The sequence below is a fragment of the Notamacropus eugenii genome, chromosome 1 (genome assembly GCF_028372415.1).
Source record: "Notamacropus eugenii isolate mMacEug1 chromosome 1, mMacEug1.pri_v2, whole genome shotgun sequence".
Lineage (NCBI taxonomy): Eukaryota > Metazoa > Chordata > Mammalia > Diprotodontia > Macropodidae > Notamacropus > Notamacropus eugenii.
In genome coordinates this window covers 215,364,504-215,382,149 of record NC_092872.1, presented here as the reverse complement: position 1 = coordinate 215,382,149, position 17,646 = coordinate 215,364,504, and the positions used below count along the sequence as shown (strand labels likewise).

General features: G+C 42.5%; 1 protein-coding gene across 2 annotated transcripts in view; it reads left to right on the top strand.

Moving 5' to 3' along the window:
* The window catches only part of HPS1 (HPS1 biogenesis of lysosomal organelles complex 3 subunit 1), a 35,234-nt gene extending 20,989 nt beyond the window's left edge, over positions 1–14,245 (top strand). The window contains exons 15-20 of one of the 2 annotated variants that reach the window (XM_072626935.1): positions 423–557; positions 650–715; positions 3,289–3,433; positions 5,801–5,914; positions 12,100–12,182; positions 12,991–14,245. In XM_072626935.1, the coding sequence (XP_072483036.1) occupies positions 423–557; positions 650–715; positions 3,289–3,433; positions 5,801–5,914; positions 12,100–12,182; positions 12,991–13,153 (706 nt within the window). In that variant the 3' untranslated portion in view covers positions 13,154–14,245. Of the gene's footprint in view, positions 1–422; positions 558–649; positions 716–3,288; positions 3,434–5,800; positions 5,915–12,099; positions 12,183–12,669; positions 12,816–12,990 lie in introns of those variants that run through there. The other variant, XM_072626938.1, reaches the window with a different exon arrangement.
* Positions 14,246–17,646: the final 3,401 nt, after the last annotated feature.

Genomic DNA, 17,646 nt, shown 5'->3' with positions numbered 1-17,646 from the left:
CTGATTCTCTGATTCTAAGATAACAGAAAGATAACAATATTAAAAGACAGAAAGGAACCATAAGGAGCTCAGTAAACGCAGAGCAAAAAAGAGAATTCCCAGGAAATATTATGATCCAGGATGAGAGAACACTGGGGAGACCAAGGCTCCAATGTATGGGAGCGGGGGTAGCCAAGAAAAATAGGCCCACCAGAGCTAGAGGAAGGGAGGAGACATTTGTGCTCAGCATAGACTTCCTCTTCAGTCCCAGCCACCAGTCCTCTCCTCTGAGCTTACTATGCATCCGCTCTGTACTGGGTTTGCATTTTGTCCCTGCCTTTGAAATGTTAGCTCCTAGAGGACATGGACTGTGTGGAGCCTTTCTTTGAGTGCTTGGATAAGTGGTTAATGAGTACTTGCTGACCAGAGTCTTTGATTGTCAGGATTATCCAGTCCTGTGCAAAGGTAAAGCGGCAGCTTTGCTCCATGTACCGGGCCTACTTCCTCAGCCCAGTGCCTGGAGCAGGAGGGCCCTGTCTCCCCCAGAGCTTACAGAACCATGCCCAGAGCGTTATCCAGTAAGTAGGCAAATGATTGGAGGTGGGGCCTGAGCCTTGGCTAGAGCTGATATCCACAAGTCATCTATGCTTCTTCTGGTTTCCTCTGACAGAGACATTCTAGTGGACTGGAAGGACTTTCTGATGGTGAAGAGTCAGAGAAACATCACGTTGGTGTCATATCCTTTCTAAATAAGGGTGAACCAGGGCAAGAAAATACCATGTTTAGGGCATCTCTTCTCCTTGATCTCTCAGAAGGCTCTACAGGGTACATATGGCATCGTCTGCATGGCCTTTTCTTTTATTATTATCATCCCACTCTTATCACCAGTAAGCATGTTATTCACTTACAAGAGGTTATTCACTGTGCCAGGCACTGGGGAAAAAACCAGAACATTTTCTACCTTCAAGCAGCTTACATAGTAATGGGTGAAACAGCCTGCACAGAGCAAGCATAAGCGAGGTATATGCAAAGCAAATACAAGGTAACTTTAATGGAAGGAGGACTGATTGTGCAGCCTGCCTCAGACACTTATTAGCCATGTGACCCTGGACAAATCACTTAACCACTCTCAGCCTCGGTTACCTCATCCATGAAATGGGGATAATAACAGCACCTGCTTCCCAGGATTGAGAGAATCAAATGAGATAATATTTGTAAAGTGCCTTGCAAACCCTTAGGTGCAATAGTATTGAGTATATATGTATATTTGTGTATGTATATGAGTGTGTATGTATATACTGAGTATTGAGTGTGTATCTGTGTCGAGACATTAAATATATACAAAGAGATGGAGTGTAGATATATATATATACACATATAATATTGAGTATATTTAAGTAACTTGCCCAGAGTCACACAGCTAGTGTCTGAGGTCTGATCTGAAGTCAGGTCCTGATTTCAGGGCCAGCATTCTATCCAGTATGTCACCTGGCTACCCCATTGAGTATTTTACTTAGATATATCCATGAAATATATAGATATGTGAGTATATGTGTGTATATATATTTACATGTGTGTGTATGTGTGTATGTGTGTATATATATATACATATATACACACATATATCTGTGTGTATATGTATACATATTACCTATATGTGTATGTATACATATTAGCTGTCATTATTAGAGAGGAAGGCACTAGCGGCTGGGAAGAGACCAAGGAAGACCTTGCTAGAATGCAGTTTCTTGAAAGTAGGCAGGAGGCAGAGGTGAGGAGGGGGAGCACGTGGGTGTGGGAGGCAACCAGGGTTAGTCCTCATAGTGAGCCAGCAGGAACAGAACCCTTCCCAGAAAAGCCTTCCTGCAAAGGCCCTGGGAGCATAAAGCTACTGTGGAAGGCTTCTGGTCCTACCGCCTCAAGGCCCAGGAAGGGGAAGCAACTTTCCTGGATCCTGTAACTTGTGAGCAGCGGAGCCTTTAAACTGTGTGATCCTCCAGAGCAGGAACTGGTTTTTACCTTTCTTTGTATCCCCAGGGCTTAGTACCTGGCATACAGTGGTGCTTAATAAATGCTTGTTGATCGACTAAGCCAAGACTAGGTATCCTGACTCCCACAATGGTGATCTTGCTACTCTACCACACTGCCTCTGTTTTCATAAGCCATGAGGTGGTAAAATGGGTAGAATGCCAGGCCTAAAGTCAGGAAGACCTGAGTTCAAATCTGCCCTCCGACACTTCCTAGCTGAGTAACCCTGGGAAAGTCACTTAACCTCTGTTTGCCTCAGTTTCCTCATCTGTGAAATGGGCCTGTTGGGAGGCATGTGCCTCCCAAGGTTGAGGTGAGGATCAAGTGAGATCATATTTGTAAAGTGCTTAGCACAGTGCCTGACATTTTAAATGCTTCTTCCCTCCCTTTATGATGTCAAGTACTGTCCTTTGCACATCATTTCCTGAAATTGGTTGGAGAGAGATTACTTTTTTCCCCTTTTTAGAGGAGGGAAAGACAGAGCACTCTTTGCCTAAGACATCCCTGGCTAAATGTTGGCCAAATTGACTGGGTGCTTCTTCTTTAATCTGCAAAATGAAGATGAAAATCCCTCTGCCTGTGTCAAAGTGCTGAAGTTCCTAGATCAGGGGAACAGATCACATTTAAAGTAATGGCATCAGCACGGAACTCTGTGCCCTGCCTGCTCTTGCACTGGCCTAGGCACATCAAACTGTTGTTGAAGTATAGAGAGGAGACCGTGGCTTGGGTTGTCGTCCCAGGAACAAACCTGAAGAATCATGATGATGAGGACAGTTGCTAGCATTTATAAAGTACTTTGAGGTTTGCAGGTGCATTACATATGTTGTCTCATTAAATCCTCACAACAACCCTCTGAGGAAGGTGCGGTGAATATCCCCACGTTCAGATGAAGAAATGGGATCAGAGGGAAGTCACACAGCCAGCCAATGTCCGATGTCAGCATTCAAACCCAGGTCTTGGTCTAACTCCAGCACTCTGTCTTCTAGGCCATTCTGTTTGGGTCAGAATAATCTATTAACTATCTGTCCCCTTAAACTGTCCTTCCTCTCAAATCCATGAGTCTCATGCTTCTCATGGGACTTTCAAGACTGAGACTTAGGAGGAATTAAGGGAAAGGAGGGAAAAGGAAGAGGTGCTGTTTTAGGAGAGGATGAAATGGAACTGGAATTCAGGTAAAAGACCTGCCTGTGAGCACCTGTCTCCTCTTGCCTTTGGTGATGGCCTAGTGAAGAGATTGTCCCTGATGGCCAGGATTAGAACCTCCTTAACCCTGACCTTCACTTACCTGGAAGACTTCCCAGGGTTGGTGCATTTCATCTACGTGGATCGAATGACGGGGCAAATGGTGGCTCCCTCCCTGTGTGTCACTGAAAAAACAACGTCAGAGCTGGGCAAGGGACCCCTGGCCACCTTCATCAAAGCCAAGGTAATCCCAAGCTTTCTATTGCCGCTCCTAAATATCTGACATCCTGCCTGCTGTGGTCATTAGCAAGATTTCCTAAGCACTCTGGGAGCATGTAAGATCAGGTAAAGCAAATTAGAGACAAAAAAAAAGCCTCATGCTATATTTAAGGGAACTGAAAATGTTCAGCCTGGAGAAGAAAAAACTTAAATAAGGACAGGAAGATTATCTTTAATTGTTGGAAGGACAGTCACACCAAAGCTCAGAGCTTGTGATCCAGCCACACTGTTCTCCTTCCTATTTATGACACACAACACTCCATTTTCCACCACCACATCTTTGCACTAGCCGTCTCCCCCTGCCTCCTCCAATGCACTCCGTCCTCATGTCCCATCTCTTAGAATCCTAGCTTTAGCCCAGCTGCCTAAATACAGCCTTTCCTGAGCTTCCCTGGGACTGGTGTTCTCCCTTTCAAACTACTTTACATGTAATTGTCCACATTGTATTGATTTGCACTCAGTTCCCTTCATACTTATTTTGTACATAAAGAGGAAGCATAGAGGAGTGGGGAGAGAGGAAGGGAGGGAATAAGCATTTATGTAGCACCTACTATCTGCTGAGCTCTGTCCTTAGCACTTTATAAATATTATCTCATTTGATCCTTGCAAAAACCCTGGGAGGTAAGTACTATTATTATCCCCAATTTACAGTTGAGGAAATTGGGGCAGAGAAAGATTAAGTGATTTGCCCAAGGTCACACAGTTAGGAAGTGTTTGACATTGGACTTGAACTCAGGTCTTCCTGACTCTAGGCTCAGCGCTCTGTCCACTGCACCAGCAGGTCTTGTGAATAGAGAACTAGCCTTGAAACCAAGAGGACCTGGGATCAAGTCCTATCTCATACACTAGCTAAGTGACACTAGACGAGCTTCACGTCTCTCTGCCTTGGAGAAGGAAGGCTTAGACTCTCTGGCTTCTGAGTCCCTTTCCAGCTCTGGAAGCATCCTAATAATTAGAGCAGCCCCACTCAGGACAGCCTGTGCTGGAGTTTAGGTCTCTGTCATTGGAGATCTCCAAACAAACAAGGGAGGACTGCTTGGTCAATACAATGTGGTGGGGACTTTAATGAATGGTCCAGAGGCTCTTTCCTGATGGCTGCTAGAGAAAGAAAAAAATTCAAGATAGATTGATTTTGACATAGGTGTTCACATATTTACAGATGTTTGCTGAATTGAATTCTGGGAGTTGTATTCCATTGGAATTCTTTGAAGTTTTTGTTCAGCGTCCTGATTCACAAGAAACTCATTCGCGATGACTTATTCCTGTCATGCATTTCCCCTAAATGTAATTTCATTTTTATTGTAATAGAAGCAAAATCCCTCCTCTTCTCTTGCATTTCCTCTCAGAAATACTAAAGCTGACAACTACCACCCCTTTGGAGGCTCTCTGCATTTCTGATGGTCACTGCCACAACCAAGTGTGGGGGCATTAAGGCAGAGGCAGCCAACTGGTATAATGGGCAGAGCCTTCAGCTTGGAGTCAGGGAGACTGGAGTCCCTACCTTCACTCCTTCTTTTCCCTTCCATCACTTACTAGCTGTGTGACCCTGGGCAAATCTGCTTTTTTCAGCCTTAGTTTCCTCATCTTTAGATAGTAGCTACTTATCGTCAGGCTCACATGAGATACTGCATGTCTTGTCCTTTAAGCATTACATAAATATTAGGGATGGTGGTGGTGGTGATAATGAAGCTGTGAGATTCTCATTCCTTGAACTTGGCCAAGATCCAGAGTCTCAGAGCAGTTCTAGGTTAAAATGTGTCACTGACCCTGTCCCAAGTCTAACCAGCCTAACAAGTCAGAGGCCTCAGCTGACCCGTGATGTCCTGGTGTCTGACTTGCTGGAATATGATCAGGAGTTCCCAATGTCCAGAAGGGGACTCTGGGTGATCACAGTTGGTCCTTTATAGTTATAAAAGATGTAATGTTACTTTAAAATGTCACTTATGGGGTAGCTAGGTGGCACAGTGAATAGAGCGCTGGCCCTGAAGTCAGGAGGACCTGAGTTCAAATCAGCCCCCAGATGCTTGACACTTAATAGCATTGTGACCTTAGGCAAGTCACTTAACCCCAATTGCCCTGTCTTCCCCCTCCAGAAAAAAAAAACAAAATGTCACTTATGGGTATAAATTATTCATTTGTTAAGGTTTGCTAAAAACCCAGTAACTCATCAAAACAATGCCCTTACATTTTTGAATGGTGACAAGCAAGACAGAGAACAATTGAGAAAAAAGAAAAGAAGATTGAAGGCCTTAGCTAAAGGAAGCTGACCAGGATTATAGGGGAAGAGAAAACTTTTAGCTTGGTCTGTTTCCTCATGTCTTCTTCCCCACAGGTCTGGGCTTTAATTGGTCTGACCCGGCGATACCTTCAGAAGGGCTACACAACCCTGACATTCCGAGATGGTGACTACTACTGCTCCTACTTCCTGTGGTTCGAGAATGAGATGGTGAGTATAGCCATGCCCCCAGGAGCAGAAAGACATGTTTGTGAAGTTATGTGGATGTTGTTGTGTTTCCCAAAACATTTTTAATTTTTGGTCTCATTTAATTTCACGATGGCCCTGTGGAAACATAAGACTAGATAACTCAGTTGAATTAGAATACAGGGCTCATAAAGTCAAAGATGCAGGTTATGTCCCCTTTGCTGTATTTTATGGCTATAGTCTATATACCCTTGCTTCAACCCCGCTGTCTTCTGAAACATGCCCTAAGTTGAGGGATGGTGGAAGGAGGCAAGAGAGGAAGCTGTGTACCCTGCTTTGTGTGAGTGAGTCATCTCCAGTACTGAAAAGGAGCTTCAAGAGCATAAACTAGTGATGTCAGGTAATGTCATCTTCGTGGATGACAGCTGGCACTTCAATACTCCCATTTACAAGTGAGGAATGCGGGGCATCAAGAGATTAAGCTGTACCAAGCTGCATTTCTAGTTAGGGGTAAACTCAATTGTGACTTAATTCTTCTAACTCCTGATCCTGCGTTCTTTTCACTAGGCCACACTGCCTTCAGCAGTATAAAAATAGAGAATGAGGTCTTTCCTCCATATTTTTTCATGCTTTCTTTTTCTATCACATCCTTTTTCTAATTCCTCTTTTTTCTGGCTTTTTTCTTTAATTCTCCCTCTCTTCATGTGTTGTTTTTTGTTTATTTCTTCTTTTTTTCCCAGCCCTCAAAGAGCCATCCCTTCAACCTCCAGCACTCACTTGAACCTGTTGTTGCTTTCATTATCCAAGCCTTTTATTCACCTCTGCCTGTCCTTTCCTATGCCAGAAACAACTGACTTCTCCCTCACTCACCTCCAACCACAGTAGGCATCTTTCCTGATTCCTTCCTCTCACAGGAGAGCTCTGGACCAAGCAGTATCCAAGGTAATAGCTGATAAAAATAATCAGACAAAGGGAGTGGAAAGTTCTGGTCAAATGCCTGACTGAGAAGTTGATTCTAAGCCTTGCTGTCGTTCATCAGGTCAAAACATCAGGAAATGCACCAAATAAAGTAAAAGAAGAAAAATTCAATTCATACATCAACGTATTCCAGCCCAAATTGCCTGGAACTACTTAACAACAGGAAAAAATAAAAATAAAGGTTAGAAGGACTATTCATAATTCTAGAATTCCCCCTTGGTGTAGACCTTTACTTATTAGGAAAAACCAGAAATTGTTAGGAAAGAAGGAAAACACATTTTTTTAATAGTATTTTTACCCCAATTACATGTCAAGACTATTTTTAGCATTCATTTTTACAAGATTTTGAGTTCCAAATTTACCCTCTTCCTAAAATGGTAGGCAGTTTTATATAGGATGTACATGTGCTATCATGTAAAACATATTTCCACATTAGTCACATTTGTGAAAGAAAAAACAGACCAAAAGGGGAAAAACCACAAAAAGAATAAAGTGAAAAAAGTATAGTTCATTCTGCATTCAGAGTCCCTAGTTGTTTATCTGGATGTGGATAGCATTTTCTTCCATGAGTCCTTTGTATTTGTCTTGGATCATTGTGTTTCTGAGAAGAGCTGAGTCATTCATAATTGATCATCATAAGATGTAGCTGATACCATGTACAACGTTTTCCTAATTCTGTTTGTTTCACTTTGCATCAGTTTGTGCAAATCTTTCCAGGTTTTTCTGAAATCTGCCTGTTCATTTTTTTTTTTATTTCACAGTAGTAATAGTATTTCATTACATTCATAAACCACAGTTTGTTCAACCATTCCCCAGTTGATGGGCGTCCCCTTGATTTCCAATATTTTGCCACCACTAAAAGGGCTGCTATAAATATTTTTGCACATGTAGGTCCTTTTTTCCTTTTTTATGATGTCTTTGAGATACAGATCTAGTAGCTTGATCAAAGAATATGCAATTTGGTTGCCCTTTGGGCATAGTTCCAAATTGCTCTCCAGAATGGTTGGATCAGTTCACAACTCCACCAACAGTGCATTAGTGTCCCAATTTTCCCACATCCTCTCCAACTATTATCATTTTCTTTTTTTGTCATATTAGCCTATCTGATAGGGGTGAGGTGGCACCTCAGAGTTGTTTTAATTTGTGTTTCTCTAATCGAAAGTGATTTAGAGCACTTCTTCATATGCTTCTAGATAGCTGTGGTTTCTTCATCTAAAAACTGCCTGGTCATATCCTTTGACCATTTATCAGTTGGGGAATGGTTTGTATTCTTATAAATTTGACTCATTTCTCTATATATTTGACAAATGAGGCCTTTATCAGAGACACTTGCTATAAAGATTGTTTCTCAGCTTTCTGCTTTCCTTCTAATCCTGGTTACATTGGTTTTGCTTGTTCAAAAGCTTTTTATTTTAATACAATCAGGATGATCTATTTTACATTTCTTAACCTCCTTAAGAATTTGAATGTTGTCAGATTTATGAATAAGGGAAGAATTTAGGACCAAAAAAGATATAGATAAAGAGCATTGTAAAATATAAAATAGATTTTGATTATATAAAATTAAAAATTTTTTGCATAGACAAAACCCATGCAACCATTATTATAAGAAAAGCACAAAACTTCAGGGGAGGAGGGAATTTACCAGTATCTCTGATAAAGGTCTCATTTTTCAAATATATAGAAAACTGAGTCAAACTTACAAAAATACAAGTCATTCCCCAACTGATAAATGGTCCAAGTGTATGGCAGGCAAAGAAATCAAAGCTAGCTATAGTCATATGAAAAAATGCTCTAAATCGCTGTTGTTCAGAGAAATGAAAATTAAAACAGTTTTCAGGTACCACCTCATATCTATCAAAGTGGCTAATGACAAAAAAGGAAAATTTTGAATGTTGGAGGGGATGTGGGAAAATTGGGACACTAACGCACTGTTGGTGGAGTTGTGGGCTCTATTCTGGAGAGCAATTTAGAACTCTGTCCAAAGAGCTATAAAACTGTACATATCCTTTGATCCATCAATACCACTGCTGAGTCTATGTCCCAGAGACATCCAAAGAAAGGGACAAGGACCTATTTGTACAAAAAATATAGCAGCTCTTTCTGTGGGTGGCCAAGAATTGGAAATCAAAGGAATGCCCATCAGTTGGGGAATAGCTAACTAAACTTTGGTATATGATTATAATGGAATATTATCATGCTATAAGAAATGACAAGCAGGATGATTTCAGAAAAACCTAGAAGGACTTAGATGAACTGATGCATAGCGAAGTGAACAGAACCAGGGGAATATTGTACACAGTAACAGCAGTGTTGTTCTCAATGAAGAACTGTTGAATGACTTAGCTGTTCTCAGCAATCCCAAAGGACTGATGACAAAGCATACTCTCTGCTTCCAGAGAAAGAACTGGTATTATTGACTGATGCATGCCGTTTTTCACTGTTTTTTCTTTTATTCAGGTCTTGTACAAAATGACTAACATGGAAATGTTTTACACAATTGCACATGTGTAACCTGTGTCTGATCGCTTCTTTCTTGGGAGGGAGAGAAAGGACAGAATTGGGAACCAAAACTTTAAATAAAAATATTTTTTAAAATTGGGAAGAAAAGAATTAGGACGCTGTACCGCTTGGTGCCTGTGTGTTTAGTTGTCTGTGCTCCCTTGTCTTCCTTATCTCTTTTAATGAGGCCTGTTTTTGCTTTTGCTTTGTCTGAGATCAGGAGTGCTATCTGTACTTTAATTTTTTTTTTTTGCTTTAGCTAAAGTGTAATAGATTTTGCTTCAGCCCCTTACCTTTACTCCGTGTGTGTGTGTGGGTGTGTGTGAGAGAGAGAGAGAGAGAGAGCTTCAAGTGTGTTTCTCGTAAACAACATATTGTAAGAGTCTAGGTTTTGATCCACCCTGCTGTCTGCTTCCATTTTATGGGAGAATTCATTCCATTCACATTCACAGTTATGATTGCTGTGTATTCCCCTCCGTCCTATTTTTCTCCTCTTTGTCTTCACCCTTTCCCTTCTTGACATTGTTTTGCTTCTGTCTACTGCCTCCCCCTGTCTGCCCTCTCTTCTGTCAGTCCCCCCACCTTTACTTAATCTCCACTACTACTTTCCTGTCAGATAAGATAGATTTCTATATTTAACTGATTGTGTATATTTTTCCCTTTTTGAACCAGTACTGATGAGAGCAAGGTTCATGCAAAGCCCATCGCCCACCCTCCCATTTTTCACTCCATTGTAATAGGTTTTTTGTGCCTCTTCATGTGAAGAAATTTACCCTATTCTACTTCTCCCTTCCTTCTGTACCCAGTGTACTTCTCCTCATTGCTTAATTATTTTTTATGTCATTCCCTCAGATTCACCTAATACCTGTACCTCTGTATACTCTTTCTAACCATTAGTGATACAATTTCAAGAATTACAAGTATCATCTTTCCATGTAGGAATGTAAATAGTTTAACCAAGTTGAATCCTTTATGTTTTCTTTTCCTTTTTTACTTTCTTAGGCTTCTCTTAGGTCTTGATATTGGAGATCAAGTTTTTTGTTCAGTACTGGTCTTCTCCTTGTAAAAGCTTAAAATCCCTCTGTTTTGTTGATTGACCATTTTTTTCCCTCAAAGTATTATGCTTATTTTTCTTGATAATTCCCTGAATGATGCTATCCAGGCCCTCCTTTTGATTAAGGCTTTCAGGTAGTCCAGTGATTCTGACATTGCCTCTCCTGGATCTATTTTCCAGTGAGGTATTTTACATTTTCTTCTACTTTTTCATTCTCTTGAATTTGATTGATTCTTAATGTCTCACAGAGTCATTAGCTTCCACTTGCCCAATTCTAACTTTTAAGATGTTGCTTTTGTGCTTTCTTTTCCATTTGTCCAGTTCTGTTTTTTAAGCAGTTGTTTTATTTTTCCAAGATGTTAGCTCTTTTTTCATTATTCTCTTTCTTTTCTACCTTCTTACATGAACTCCTTTTTGAGCCCTTCTACTATCTCCTCCTGGACTTGAGACGACTTCCCTTTTTTCTTTGGGGTTTTGTCCACAGGTATTTGGACATTATTATCCTCTCCTGAGTTTGTGTCTTCAGCTTCCTTGTCACCATAATAACTGTCCATGGTCAGATTCTTTTGTTGTTGTTGTTGTTCGCTCATCTCTTTTGGCCTTTTTCCTTTCTTTTAAATTTGATCTCTATCCAGAGTGGAAGGGGCCCTGTCTCAGGCTTCGTGCCAGAGAGTACAGACCTTGCCTGTTTACCTGGTGCTGCACTGATGTTGCGCTGAGACCCACAGAGGCCCTTTGTGTCTGGTGCTGTGCTCAGGGGGTGGAAGGTAGCTGGCACTGTTGGAGGCTCTAGGAGTCTGGCAGCTTACCTGGTACTGAGCCGGAATCATAGTACTGGGGACTGGTGTGTGCCAAGGCCAGTGGGATGCTCCTGTGTTCCTCAGAGCTGCATTGAAGCACATGATAGAGACCTTGCACTGTCAGCGGCCTGTTTTAGTCACCTGTAGGGTTGACCCTGTTTACCCAGGGCCATGTTGAAGCATGTGGTGGTCTGGCCATTGGAGGTTGCCTGTTTGCTCGAGGCAATGCTGAACATGTGGCAGTTCTCAGAGTTGTAATTTGCCTGCCCCCCTGGCTATGCTAAATCACATGGGAGGTCTTGATGGTGATATTTGCCTGCTCCACTACACTAGGACTTAGGATCTCCCGAGTTGTTGAGGTGGGGCTTGCTGCTGGCTTGCTGGGACACTTCCTGTGCTGGATTGTGTTACTCTTTTACCCAAGCGAGATGGAACTTTTTTGACAGTCTTCCAACCTTGGGCCAAAAGACTGTTTCACCCTTTTAGCTATTCTACTATTCCAGAATTTGTTTTGGGGTGACATTTATTGTTGTTTTGAGGTGAACATGAGAGAGTTACAGTGATTTACTAAGTGCTGGGGATACAAATACAGCAAGATAGTCCTTTACCTAAAGGAATTTATATTCCTGCGGGGAAGACAGTACATTTAGGAGACTAGGATTGGAGGGTGGAAAACGGAGCTCTTGGGGCAGCGTGGTTTGGAGATGGCCAATCTCATCGTTTTATAGTAAGGGAATGACCCTTTCTAAAAGGGTTCTGCTGTTCACAGCCTCTATGTTGCATAACCGCTGGCTTCTCATTGCACCAGCTACTCATGAAGTTTCTGCCCATGCCTTCTTCCGGGCTCTTCTCATAGCTCTTCTGGCTTTCTTTAGGGGCAGAAACTGCAGGCGATAGAGGTACCTGTCCTCTCCGATGACTCAGCTCCCATCGGCGTGCTTGGGGGAGACTATTACAGGTAACAACCTTCCAGATTAAGGTGCAAGGTCCCGTGCCAAAGAGGGAGAACCAGGGGAAAGGGGGGAGGAAGAGAGAGGCAGAGACAGAGAGAGATATAATACACACACACACACACACACACACACACACACACACACACACACACACACACACATATATGCCTTAGGAGCATGTACACACACATATAGATATATACACACACAAACTCCTGGGTTTGGAGGAAGAACAGCTTTTCTTTCATTGAGGAGGCATTTGGCCCAGTAAGCTAGAAATCCTCTTGTGAGGTTGTGGCAGATGTCTGACCTTGTTGTGCCCAACCTGGTACAGTAGCATCTCAATGCTCTGTTATCAAAAAAGCCAGTTAGGAGGGCACTTACATGTGTGTCTTCAAAGGGAGCTCTCTGACATTGTGCCCTCACCCTAGGAGGCACCACAGATTCCACAAAGCCCTTATTATAGTATAGGATATGTCTCGGCCTTGGCAGGTTCTGTTTCACGTGGGATTAGTGCTGCAATCCACAAGATAGAAACATCTCTGAAGGAGGGGAATTACTGTCAGAGAGCTAAGGGAGAAGCAAGTACAATTCTGATTGGGTGTCAGAGAGAAACCCAAGGAAGAATTCCTCACTGACTAAGGTACTGGAAACCTCATCCCCAAGTGAGAGGTCAGCACAATACTCTTAAAAAGAACTGGGCTGGATTTGGACCTTTGAGACCAGCCAACCTTTGTGGGATCCAGCCTTTGACTGAGGGGAAGACAACTGTTTCTCTCCTAAATCATGTATTTTCTTTTACCTGTCTCCTAGGAAGCTTCTGCGCTACTATAGCAAAAGCCATGCAAGAGAAGTAGTGAAATGCTATGAACTGATGACCATCCATCTCTCTGTCCTCTCTGTGGATATAGTGGTCCAACAGGCAGGCGAGCTGGCCCGGCAGCTATGGGAGTCATCCCGTATCCCCTTTCTCTAGGAGACTGTACTGTTCTGTGGTTCTTGGGTTCCACAAGACATTTGTTTGGTCTATTACATGTCTTCCCTCTTTGGGACCTGCCCAGGGTCCCCAGATATTCCACCTTCGGGATGGATGTGTCCCACCTCAGGTTCTCAAATCCTCCAGGGAGCAGATCCCAGCTGATCCGTTCCTGCCCATCCATCATTTGGAGAAAAATGGCCTCCTGCTTAATGATAGCACTGAGGCAAGCAGGATGAAACCTCCATGCCTACATATTCCTGAAAAGCCTTACCCTGGCTGGTGCATGGAATGCAAGGCACACAAGACCTTACAAACCACAAATGAGGCCTGTGGTGCTACAGATCTTAGCATCAATGATACACATGCCTTTTGTGTTTGAGAGCAGGTTGGGAGGCAGAGACAGGAGCTGGGGCTCTCCTGCTGTGAGACTGATGTGCCTTGAACAGATGCCTTCCACATTGTATCCCTCAAAGTTCCAGGGATTTTGCCATTGAAATTCAGAGCCACTAAACCTAGAGGGTGCCTCTCCATGTCTTCCCCCTGAGGAGAATAGGTTCCTAGCACCCGATATCCAGGGTTTTTTTTTTTACCTTAGCTCCCTGCATGGCTTAAAGCACTTACCTTTCCTGTTGTTTTTTTTTTTCAATGGATTCCTCATCCTGTCTCATAGGACTGAAAGGAAGAGTTTGCTGAAGCATTTGAGTTTTCTTTCTCTGCTTCCCAAAAATTTAAACTGCCTTATTGGCCTATCATATGGCAGAGTGGGAGCTTAGTGTGGGCGTATTCCTAAAACTCATTCACTCCCAGCCTTGACAGTGTGTGAGTTAAGACTCAGTGCTTCTTGATTCCCAGGTGAAGGTAGAGGGTGAGGGGAAGGGGAAGGCAAGAGTCGTTTGTCCTATTAATGGTACTCATTGGATGGAATATCTATCTTCTGTGTACGCAGTTTGTACTCCAGAAACTTAATGACAGAATAGAAGGAAACAAGAAATCAAATTCTGGATCTTCTGCAGATTTTATTCAAGGAGAGAGGTGTTGAATTGAAAAGGCATTGATTGACAGAAATAAAATATTAAGTTGTGTGAACAACCTTATTTCTGCTTTATACAGTGTAAACCTTCTCCCCCTGCCCTGCCCTGCCCATTTCATTTCTGGGCACAAACAAGACCACAAATGACTATAGTCACTGAGGAGGTTTGAGTAGCTCTGGGTATCCTGGTCCAGGAGATAGAGGAGACCAAATTCCAATGTTGAGATGTGCCAGTGGACCCTTGCAGCATATAGGACAATCCAAATGGAGGCCCACCCTCACCTTTCACTAGGATGAAGCAGCACTGGCTTAAAAAACAGCTGATAAACTCAACAAAAGCCCTAGAAGTCTGGGGCTCCCAAAAGAGACTGAACACTTTGGGTTGATCATTTGGGGCTTGTAGTTCATCAGGCAAACCTTGTCCAATGAACCTGCATTTCCTAAGGATTTCCAAGAAGCTGTTTGTTGGTGGATGGCACAATAAATCAGTCCAGAATTCAGGGGTGGGGAACCTGTGGCCCTTCTGAAGTTTGGATTCAGTTCAAAGGCTACACTTGAGGACCTAGAGGGCCATATGTGGCCTCGAGGCCACAGGTTCCCCATCTCTGATCTAGATCATTTAAATAAGAATAATGATGATAATACCAGTGATGAGCTTCCCACTGTTTGCTCTCTAAACACCAGTGTTCTAGGGATGCAGCATTCAGACTGCTCCTATGGGTTTCCTTACTCCTGATGGGTAACAGCAGTAAGGCATATGTCATTACTTATTCAACCATGCAAGAGTTATCTCAAAGGCCTAGGTCTAACTTGTAAAGGAAACACACTGGAAGACTGACAGTTCAATTACAGAAGATGAAGGGAAAAAAAACTAATTTTCCTCTAGTGACTTTTGGCAATATTAGGACATCGAAGACAAATCTGGGATGAAGAATTTCTCTGCACAGGTCTCTGCAATTTCTTAAGGAACCCCAATCCAACCAGCTGCAAAATCCTATCAGTTTTACCTCCATGATATCTCTAGAGTCATTCTCTTCTCAACTCACAAAGCCACCCCTTGGTTCAAATCCCCATCAGCATTTTCTTGTTCTGAATGGTCTCCCTGCTTCCATTCTATCCAATCAACTCATCTTCCTTCTAACCATTTTCATCACCTGTTCAAAGAACCTCAGTGGTCTTTCAAAAGTTGTTTTTCTTCATGCATCAATTGTTTCCTTTAAAAAAAATGCGCAGACAGAAATGGGGCTGTTTTGTTACTACTTTGTTAAATTTCATGTTTACTTTTAAAAAGACAAACTGTACATAATGGAAGTTCAGAGTTTTTTTTTATAAAATCTCATTTTCTTTGTAATGTATTAAAATGGTTGTCTTTGTTGACTTTTTTTTTCTTTTTGTAAAACAATTGGGATTAAGTGATTTGCCCAGAGTCACACAACTAGTAAGTGTCAGGTGTCTGAGGCTGGATTTGTCCTTAGGTCCTCCAGACTCCAGGGCCCATCCTCTATCCACTGTACTACCTAGCTGCCCCTTGTTGATGATTCTTAAGATCAAAATAAGAAAAGGAAAGTCAGTGACCCCCAAATGTCTCAAGGATGAAGTAACCTCTCCACAATCTGACCCCAACACGTTCTAACCAATAACCACACATTGTTTCCCACTCACCCTAAACACTTCCAATTCATCCATGGCAGGCTGGGAGTAAGAAATTTAGGTGAGTCCTACAAAGGAGGCAGAGAGAGGGTTAGGTAAACTGAGCAGAGAACAGATCTGGCTAAGGGTAGAGTTTGCATGGGGAAGCCCATCTCCCATGCCTGGAACACCTCTCTCCTTTCAGGGCCCAGCTCAGATGCCATGAAGACTTCCTCACTTTTTCAGTTTCTCTATCTCCATGCCAGCCGAGACCTTGGCCTCCTTAAATTATCTTAGAGAATTTTGTCCAGCTCTCCTGTCCCTGTCACAGTCTGCTTTGTACCTTATTTACCTGTGTACCTGTGCTAATCTGACTGACCAACAAAGTGTTAACTGGGTCAGCCATGCCCTTGAATATAACTTTAAAGGTTAATGTTCACTCACATCACATCGGAGAGAGACATAGAAAATCAGAGACGAGAAGCAGCCTCAAGGAGAAGAAAGCCAGTTGTGGAATAAAGAGAAATTTAGCCCTGGAGGTTAAAACTCTAGCTGTGGAGAGGAACAAACGTGGAGAGCCCAGGTGAGCAGCTTGCAACAGAAACACTACTGGGGGAAGAGGAGAACCACAGTGTGAGGACACCATGGAGAGAAGGAACCCTGGTGCCCTGCAGTCCTAGAGGCATGAGTTTCCATGCATGTCCCTCGTGTATGCCTCATTGCCAACGTACTCTTAAGTTTGTGCCTGCCCCTATACTTTGTCTGTGTCCTTGTGGGAGAAATCAGGAAAGGTTTATGGGGAGAATATTTTACAGCTTCTGTTCTTACAATGCAATCTTTTCAATGGGGCAGCAATTAGGATTAGATTATTTGCCCAGGGCTACACAGCTAATAAGTAAGTGTCTGAGGTCAAGTTTGAACTCAGGTCCTCCTGACTCCAGGGCCAGTTCTATCTACTGTGTCAATGATGTTGCACCCCTATGATGCGATCTTAAGCCTTTGCTTTGAGCTACTTGTCTCTACTATTTATTTACCCTTATATGTTTACTTGATGGGGACTCATGAGCTATAGCTTTAGGGGTACAGGCCCACCAAAATACTTTTGAATCTGAGAAGTCACCTCTTGAGGATCCAACCCACAAACCTCTAATTGCCAAGTTGTGAAGTTAATACAAAGGGGATACTACCCTAAAGGTATATATCAGCCAAAGCTGCAATCCCAAAATGCTATGGAGAATTCTCAAGTGCTGTTTCTGAAGGGTATGCTGTTCAGTTTACATTACAAACAAGCCAGTCAACACAAAATTATAAATCAGATTGTAAAATTACAGCTCCTCCACCTTAAAGTAGGTTAGACAGTGTTCATCAGGCAATCTGCCTTTGGAGAAGGGTCCTCTGTGGACCAAGTGAGGAACAGCAGTTCCAAAGAAAGGAGTTTCAGGAAGTGAAAGTGTGAGTGACTCAAGAGAGGCAGTATGATAAAGCATGACACAAATAACCTATTGAAATAACCTATTGAAAATACACTTCATAAGAACCTGGAAAGACTTCCGTGAACTGATGCTGAGTGAAGCGAGCAGAACCAGGAGAACACTGTACACAGTAAAAGCAACATTGTGCAGTGACCAACTTGAACAGACTTAGCTCTTCTCAACAATTCCATTATCTAAGACAATTCCTGAAGATTCCAGATGGAAAATGCTATCCATATCCAGAGAAAGAACTAAAGAGTCTGAATAAAGATCAAAGCATACTATTTTCTCTTTTGTTGTTGTTGTTTTTTTTCTTTCTCATGGTTTTTCCCTTTTGTTCTGATTCTTCTTTTCACACC